The sequence below is a fragment of the Procambarus clarkii genome, chromosome 11 (assembly GCF_040958095.1).
Source record: "Procambarus clarkii isolate CNS0578487 chromosome 11, FALCON_Pclarkii_2.0, whole genome shotgun sequence".
NCBI lineage: Eukaryota > Metazoa > Arthropoda > Malacostraca > Decapoda > Cambaridae > Procambarus > Procambarus clarkii.
Window position 1 is genome coordinate 53,860,529 of NC_091160.1, and position 8,901 is coordinate 53,869,429.

Here is an 8,901-nt window from a genome sequence, read left to right on the forward strand (position 1 = left end):
TGTGACGATAATCTCCTTCAAGAGATTGAGCCTGCTCTTCCCTCCTAAGTTCGTCGCTATACATCCCTATACAACTAATATGGAAGAAATATCCAACAAGTACAACTCCAAGGTTTGCCAGAGAGCAAACGTATTCAGCACCAGGAACACCTGCTCCGCCTCCACCACTCGAACCACCAAACTACCTGTCCATCGCCTGCTCATCGCTGATTGGCTGGTGGTCAGTCGCGCCTGCTCCTCCACCGCCACACTACCTGATGTCTGGGGCCACCGCGACCTGCAGACCTCAGAATATCCAGTGCTTTCAACAAGTTAACACGTCTCGTTGGTAGACTAAGCTCTGGCTTACCTGTACTAAGAGAGGTGGCAGCTTAAAGCCAATATTCCTGCACCCATATTTGCATTGTATATTGTTCACTTGTTATTACTCACTTGTCTTAACGTAACTTTTTATTTTGCCATTTGATTATTCCTATTATTTTGATTGATTGATTTTATGTTCCAATTTGTATGTCCATTTTATTCATGTTTTGCTTTTCTAACGTAATTAAAATCTCATTGTTAAATTTACTTGTGTTTTGTGTGTCTTCCCATTACCTTACCACAGACGAAGTTCCAGATTTTCTCTTTTTTGTTTCTATATGTGACGAGGCCATACCCCTAGCTTTTGAAACAGCCGAACACCAACGCGTTACCGTCACAATGGTAAATAAAGTCAATAAAGGGCTTGATTGCAAATGTAAAGCATAGAGTATTAAGGGGCGATGACGCAAGAGAGGTGGACGCCATCTTGACTTGAGGGGAGGTGTATCGCTGCCGACCTGGTCCTGCTATTTGAGGGGTTTTCTCCGGCCGTACAGTCAGATAAGCCTACCTTTGTATCTAAACAGGGATGCAAGATATTGTAGAGTAGTTATGCAGACTTTGGAGGTGTTCTTTAAGAGAGAATCCAGGTTTCCTAGAGGTGTAAATATATGTCATCGGTGGATAGCTGTGGTGGTTGTGTGCACTGTTCCAGGTTTGGGACTGAGAGCCTTAGGGTATCTAGAGCCCGCTTGGAGGGTTATATCACGTCATAATGACCTTGTGTTGTAAGGAACAACATTTCATATGTGTAATATCGTGTGATTTATACATATAACTTTGTGTTCTTGTACTAGGTTGTTTACCTTACTCCTGGATTTGCCCTAGGCTCAAGTACAATCATCTATTCCCCTAGACAACATTTAAAGGTCCACCATCACTAAATTCTTAACAGGCCTCTGAGACACAGCTATGACAAAAGTTTTTGACAAACACACCCCATGACATAACACCCCCCTTCGAATTTAAGGACAATCTTTTAACCTGTTTTGAACGGTTTGGGACTGTGTTAAGTTCGATGGAACAAGGTCCTTGCCGGGCACTGTGTTGGTATTATTGACGGTTCCCGCATCCTGATGTTGAAGTGTAGTGTACCGTCGTTAGTGTCTGTGTTGGGTTACACGCCCCCGCTGTCTCTATCGGGGGCAACCACGCATCTGTTATAGGTGCGGTCACGAGGGTCATCTGGCTGCAGTGCACGAAAGAGGAGCGACTGGTAGGGTGCATATTTTTCGTGCGGAGGATTTTCCACCCCTGTTGCATTCAGGCGGTTCTGAGGACGGTGTGGGTTCAGTACCAGAGGCGCCTAATTGCCTGTCAGCTGTTCTGCCTGTCGTGGCGGGTTCTACAACTTGTGTGACTGTGAAGGTGGGGGGGAGTATGGTGCTCCGGACTCCTCCACCGTCGGTGGCGGAGCAGAGGGGCTCCAGTTACTTTCCTGTGCCCCCCCCCCCCTCGAACCTCCCTGCGATCCCTGCGATGGGGGGTTGCTCCCTGGTGATCGGGACCTCGTCGTGGTGCTAAAGAAGGATGTGCGCTGGGGGGCTTCAGCTCCTGTGCCCAGTGGTGGGGACAATGCCACGCCTGCGTCCCCTGCGGTTTCCCCTACTTCGCTGCCCCACTCTGGGGGGAGCCTGGTCCAGACTGCCGGGGCCATGACCCGTGGGGGGTCGGGTATTGGGCTTTTCTCTGAATGCCCAGGTGCTTTCGGTCCCATGGTGCTCTTCCACTATCTGGGTGCCGAGGGTGAAGGAGTTTGTTTATGGGGTGCCGGATAGGATGCCTCCGCAAACGGCGCCGCCTGGTGGCCGGGCGCCCTTTGCCCACATGCTGCTGTGGAAAGCATATTGCTTGCGTTTTCCGATGCGGGAGTTCCCTGGTAAATATTAGTCGACGTAATGGACACAAAGTGCCGCCCTCCGGTGCGACATGTCTCCCTCTCCCGTCCGCCTTTGTTTTCGTCGCTGCTCCTTTGTCTACGGCTGCTAGTGACTTTTGACCCTTCTCATTCTTCATATACACGTGTCTCCTAACATCTGTCCTGGTGCAGTCATTATGAGGATACGCCCTTCATGCAAAGTGCACCTACTATCAAGAAGAAGACCAGGAGAAGGCAATCGATGGATATCACCCACACTATACTTCCCAGGATTGGCAAAGCACCTTCAACAGAATATGGGAAGTATTGTAATGACTCCAAGAAACCTATAGAGACCACCTGCCATGACCGACTTTCCCCACAAAGACCACCTATGCTGGCATGGAAAATAGTAAAATCCATTAAGGAATACCTAGTTAAAGCAGCCTTTACACACGACTCTTCCAACGACGCTACGACCTGTTGAGGATCGTAAATTATAGATCGACGATTATAGATTATCGTAGACACATTTTTAATAAATTTAGGGGACTGCCGAGTCCCCTAACCCTTAAACTGCGCATGGCGTATATATACGACAGGACCTAATGGTACCTTAAGTTCAATTTTTTAAACTTGTTCTAACACTTTCCAATTTTTTGTGCAAAATCTACAAGGCAAAGATTCCAACTTTGTCTAAATAATCACCAACGTAACTCGAAAAACAAAAATAAATCAAAATTATTATAAAATATATTATTGAAAATTTCAGATTTTCAGATCGGCTGCAAAAATATTAAATACCGCCAATTGTTCATTTTGCGTTATGCTATTAGAATAGTATATAATTTTCATTTTAATAGATTTAAAATATAGATTTTCAGTTTGGTTTACTGTAAAAAAAAATCGTCAATATGGCATTTGAAATATGCACCAAATTCAGAAAACAAAATTTATAACTCAAAACGCTTAGAGTTTATGAAAAATCCATTCTAATAGGATTGTAGAACAATTAGCGGCGCACACTATATGTAAAAATGATGATAATCGGTCAGAAACTGGATTTTTTTTAAACTGACTCAATGTTGAAACTTTACTTTTAGAGATAATTGAAGTTGAAGTTATCGACAATGTATAAGGTAGTTCTAATTAATTTACTTGTATGTTTTAATAAACATAATTTGGCATTCATACTCGAAATGTGAAAGTTGTAGGTCAATATGTGTTGAAATAATCAAGAAAAAATAACCCCCAAACACAAAATATAGGGATAATTGTACTGATTTAGGGGATATATTTAGCGTATATTTTTGGAAAAATCAAAAAGCCCTAATCAGGTTCCTAATCATCAAAACAATCTAAAGAAACAAGAAAAATAGTTTGAAATCTTTGAAAAAATAAGCCCCCAAAAAATCAGTCCCAAGTTTTGCCAGTTATGACTGATTTATTGACCAATTTTATTCTATCTTCACATAGGTAGGGACGGGTATGCATTCTCCAGGATATAGAGGTTACAACAAAATCAGAAAAATAATCTCCCTCCTCCCCCCCAAAAAATTGAGGATATTGATGAAAGTCACAGATAATACCATTAGAAAATGTATTTGTGTGATATATAACAAAATAGAGCATAATAACATACTCATTATTTGTGTTATGTATTTCTCAGCAATGCAATAAAGGCACCAACTGCATATTCACTTTGTGGGGCACTTCTTGCCACTATTCTTCTTTGTGCATCGTACAGATGTTTGCATCTCTTTATTACTGCATTATCCCTCAGTCCCAGGTAATAGGAACTGTTCTCCTTATCAACAAAACGTTCTTTAAAAAAAAAATTCTAAATTTCATTTATGAAAATATTGGGATGAGGTTTTCATGATGCTGAAGCCAATAAGTTGGAAAATTGTTTAACATTTAATATTAATTTTCACATAATTCATATATATTTTCGCCCAGCTCTAGCTTATACCCTCATTTACAGCCCAGGCTGTAGCAGTGTAAGGGCTAAAGCAAAAGATATACAAGGAACTTTCATCTCTGCCAGTGGTTAAGGAGGCCCAATGCTAAACAGAATACAACATGTGTTGGAGTTTTATTGATTTATTATGGCTAAATTTTAAACAAAAAGTTCTTGAAATATTAAAACTCTTTAACAGTGTACATCCCTGTCTCACCCTACACATCCCTGTCTCACACCACACATCACTGTCCCACAGTACATAGTAATAAACTAAATTCTAAACACAAAGTATTTATCACATTAATTATAATTTATACGGTAATGGTAATCGTATAAATTAATTACAAATTATGAACATGGCAGGTCATTGGAGGGTCAGTGATCGTAGGCTGCTTCTGGAAATGGGAGATCGTAATCTGCTGCTGGAGGTGGGAGATCGTAGGCTGCTGCTGGAGGTGGGAGATCGTAGGCTGCTGCTGGAGGTGGGAGGTCGTAGGCAACTTCTTGATTGCATTCACAAACTTCTTGATTGCATTCACAAACTTCAGGGATGCATCCATTAACTTCCGGGTTGCATTCACTAACTTCCAGGTTGCATTCACTAACTTCCGGGTTCGAAGGTTGAAGATCCAGGAAATCTGGAAAGCAATGGGATCATTAAGTGAATGATGGATATATATATCAATAATTAAATTGCGTGTGTGTGTAAACGAATAAAGAAAAAGAATGTTGAAAAAGTTTGTCATATGCTCAGTTACCTTCACCGTCATTGTGGGGGTTGAAGTGACTAGCTTCAAGGAGGCCGGGGTACATGGGCGAAAAACATACTGAACACGATGGACGATTCGCACACTTTTGACCATCTTTGGGTGGAATTGGGTCCTGGAAATTGGTACAACCACATTTCTCTGGAGCAGACATGTTGCCTAGAAGATCTGGAAAAATAATGGATCATTATAGAAGATTGATGGATAGATATTATTTTACACACACACATAGTAGATGGGGTCTCCGACGATGACCAGGTTGACTTGGTGGCCAGGTCTCTCCCTAACCCCTATCCCATGCCCCCTTTTTCACTTACATAAATTTTTACCATTCTTGTAACTATTTTCAATATGCACTGTCGTAATAATTATAAACATCTTCACATCATCTCCATTCCAACTGTACACCCTCCTCTTTTTCACACATCCATACATTAAAACATTGATTGTAACCATGATATATATGTACTTCCGCCTACAGTTTAGACCTATTGTCTTGTGTATGACCCTCTGTCCTGCGTGACAGAGGATACCAGCATTATCCTCACTTCAGTAAGACAATCGAAATCCTCAGATAAGGAAAAATTGTAATTAATTTTGTCAATAAAGATGTTAATAATAATAAATCCCTCCCTCAATCTATGCACACTCTGCCCATCACCCCCTTACATTCCCTACCTATTCCTCATACATACCCTCACTATCTCCCTCCATACCACCCTCGCAGTCTTCCCCCACATACACCCTCCCCATCACTCCTAGTACACCATCCTGGTCTCCAACACATACATCCACCGACTTTGTGAAGAGGGTGCATAGGGCCCATTATATATAGACAAACATCACACACACTGAACTTTAAAAGCAACTTGGTTGACATCTTACCTGAATTCCTCTTGTTCTCCTCCTGTGCATTTATGGATCCATCGTACTGGCTCTCCAGCCAAGCGTCAGCTGGCTCCCCGTACTTCAAGAGGTCCATTCCTGGCGTCCAGATATTGTTAGAGATATAAAATATATACAATGTATAATGAATGCGTTCATAACACTAAAAACATAATTATAATACAATTATCAATTATATAATACAAAAGTGAAAACTTTATGTATTATCTTCACTTGCCTGCAATTTCCATTTCTGGAGGCACCCTCAAGACGCCGAGCAGCCTGAGGGAACCAAACATAACCAAACAAAGACCACCAGACCAGGCCACTATGGCCAGCGCCCCCACTATGTTCCAGGCGAGGACCTCCGCACTGCCCCCGTACACAATGCCACCATCCTGGAAGAGGGCCACAGCAACCAGCCCCCACAACCCACCTCCCATGTGTACAGCCACAGCATCAAGTGGGTCGTCAACTGTGGAAGAAACACAGCTGCATCTTATTCGGAAAAATTAAGTATAACGATAGCAACAGTTAAAACATAAAGGAATATCTTGTCCTTCAAAATACTCCACAGAATCTAACCTTGATTTCTTGAAAGTTAATTTAAGTAAAGCTGGAAATGTAGTGCCAATTTGACTTAAATAAATAACCGAGAAACCCAATTTAAACAATAACATATCACACTAGTAAAGAAGGAGCGGACGTACCCTTCAGTTTGGGCAGCAGAGAGTGGATAGCGAGGAACACTGCTCCACCCAGCGCGCCCGTGACACAGGCTCCTCACGGCCGCACCACGTTACACCCGGCACAGATGGACACCTGGGGGGAGATGTTGTTGTTGTTTAAGATTCGCTACTGGGTACCAAAAGTTCCAAGTAGCACGGGCTATGGTGAGCCCGTAGTGGACTCACCTGGCACAGGAAAGGGCTGTAACCTGTGTGGGGAGAACATATTAGCAAGCATGGCGGAAATACACGTCCATTGTTGTTGTTATAGATTCAGCTACTCGGAACAGTTCTAAGTAGCACGGGCTATGGTGAGCCCGTAACTTACCTGGCACAGGACAACCCGTTCTCGCAAATTTAATAAGTCAATATTGACTTTACGAATTTGCGAGAACGGGTTGCACAGGAGCGGGGGACACGTCCATTATTTTGAATTTTCTTTATTCAATCGATTTCATCATTGTGGCATTATTATTTGGACACACTGATGAAATTAATGTTTCCCCAATGTCTAGGACAGGAAACCTGTTAGGATTATTGGGGGGTCACGCTGGGACCCGATTCAATGACCGACCTTCCCCAAGTAAGTAAGTAAGTAATTATCAAAAGAAGGCACCAAACCGGGAAGGCTATGTAGCACCATCAAATACGCAAAATAATCAGAGGGCGCTAAAAAAAAAAAAAAAAAAAAATGCGAACAAGCTTGAATGTTCGCAAACTCTTGGTGCAAAAGTCTTATATCTTTACAGAATATCATCAATCTTGTCGTTGTGACACATCCAGACTATTTGTTCAGGAACGGTCCTTATCTCTCATTATTTATATATGCATTAATCAACGGACAGTCAAGAACATAATGGGTGAGGGTGTGAGACCTTAACATTCCTCCAAGGAGTGCCGGACCAACCGGGCTGTGGTGGGTATGTGGGCCTGCGGGCCGCTCCAAGCAACAGCCTGGTGGACCAAACTCTCACAAGTCAAGCCTGGCCTCGGGCCGAGCTTGGGGAGTAGAAGAACTCCCAGAACCACATCAACCAGGTACCACATAGTTTACACTTAATTTCATCATCATTAATACCTATTCCATATTCCCAGGTAATATTTTTTTGTACCCAAGCCGAGCACCCGACAGCTGAGTGGACAGCGCTTCAGATTCGTAGTCCTGAGGTTCCGGGTTCGATCCCCGGTGGAGGCGGAGACAAATGGCAAGAGGTTTCTTTCACCCTGATGCCCCTGTTACCTAGCAGTAAATAGGTACCTGGGAGTTTGACAGCTGCTACGGGCTGCTTCCTGTGGGATGTATAATAAAAAGGAGGCCTGGTCGAGGACCGGGCCGCGGGGACGCTAAGCCCCGAAATCATCTCAAGATAAGCCTGAGCCGCATGTGTACAGAGTCACTACAAGCATTTCTCCTTTTACCATTGGTGAAATGATTGTTTTGACTCACATACATGTAGTGTTGCATAGTTTGACTTCCCTCATACAAAATATGCATCAAGAATGAGTATAAATTATAAGCGACCAATACTAATTACATAATAATTCCTATAATAACTATGTATTCATTCCAATTATGCAAAATGTTTTTAACATTTTGGTCGAAATTCTCCTAGTGCTGAGTGTGATAAAGACTTTAGACGTCACTATCAGCGCTTGGGTTGTAAACAAGTGACAACGGCCAGAGGGGTGCTCACCATCCCAGTGAGAGAACCATTAAGAGCCATAAGGAAGGACCAGGTTGAGGGCCGACAACACATCCCGGAGCGGTTGACCAAGAGCACAGTGATGCCTCCTGAACACCCAGAGATCACGGTGTTCACCACGGACTTGGCAAACAGCTACAGCATCACCCTCGTGGCTGATGGACGCTTGTGACCCTCCGTTGAAGGCCAGGAACCCGAAGAGCAGGATGAAGCCTCCCAGAGCTGCCAGCTGTAAAGTAAGCCCTGGCGTTACATCCAGATTTTGCACATATGTTTGAAGGGGATAAGTTATTGTGGTGGCCTTAGTAATCCTCCAGAGGATTATAGGCCTTAGGCTCAGCACCAAACCATTTAAATAATTTATTATTCAAATAATGTGGAGATTTAAATATGTATTTGTTAATGAATTGATATCTACTCACTTTGATGCTAATACACACAAAAATTATAATATTATAAATTATAATTTACTTTTTTTAGATTTCCCTTTAATATGGAACACGTTTTGCAAGAAAATATATTTTTCAGAAGTAAACAATAATAGACAAAGACCACTAGGCTTCATTACTGTGTGCAATTAGTTCCCGACCATTGATGAAGCTTAAGCCACATAAGAGGTGGCACGGGCATGAGT

At 42.7% G+C, this 8,901-nt stretch overlaps 1 protein-coding gene and 1 long non-coding RNA gene across 2 annotated transcripts; both read right to left on the reverse strand.

Moving 5' to 3' along the window:
• Positions 1 to 4,191: 4,191 nt before the first annotated feature.
• On the reverse strand, positions 4,192 to 5,959 carry LOC138363823 (uncharacterized). Its single transcript, XM_069323192.1, has 3 exons — positions 5,837 to 5,959; positions 4,943 to 5,119; positions 4,192 to 4,822 (listed from the first exon to the last, which is right to left on the reverse strand). The coding sequence occupies exons 1-3, from the start codon at positions 5,931 to 5,933 to the stop codon at positions 4,560 to 4,562; spliced, it is 537 nt and encodes a 178-aa protein (XP_069179293.1). The 5' UTR covers positions 5,934 to 5,959; the 3' UTR covers positions 4,192 to 4,559.
• A 121-nt stretch (positions 5,960 to 6,080) lies between these two features.
• On the reverse strand, positions 6,081 to 8,391 carry LOC138363824 (uncharacterized). Its single transcript, XR_011228143.1, has 3 exons — positions 8,259 to 8,391; positions 6,547 to 6,658; positions 6,081 to 6,311 (listed from the first exon to the last, which is right to left on the reverse strand). It is a non-coding gene; the product is annotated as an uncharacterized lncRNA (long non-coding RNA).
• Positions 8,392 to 8,901: the final 510 nt, after the last annotated feature.

Excerpts from the sequence above, each read along its gene's own strand:
- LOC138363823 (XM_069323192.1), bottom strand. The coding sequence starts at position 5,933 with ATGGACCTCTTGAAGTACGGGGAGCCAGCTGACGCTTGGCTGGAGAGC. Across the intron at positions 5,120-5,836 it reads GGAGAACAAGAGGAATTCAG|ATCTTCTAGGCAACATGTCT; the intron begins GTAAGATGTCAA and ends TTATTTTTCCAG. Across the intron at positions 4,823-4,942 it reads CCCCCACAATGACGGTGAAG|ATTTCCTGGATCTTCAACCT; the intron begins GTAACTGAGCAT and ends ATTGCTTTCCAG.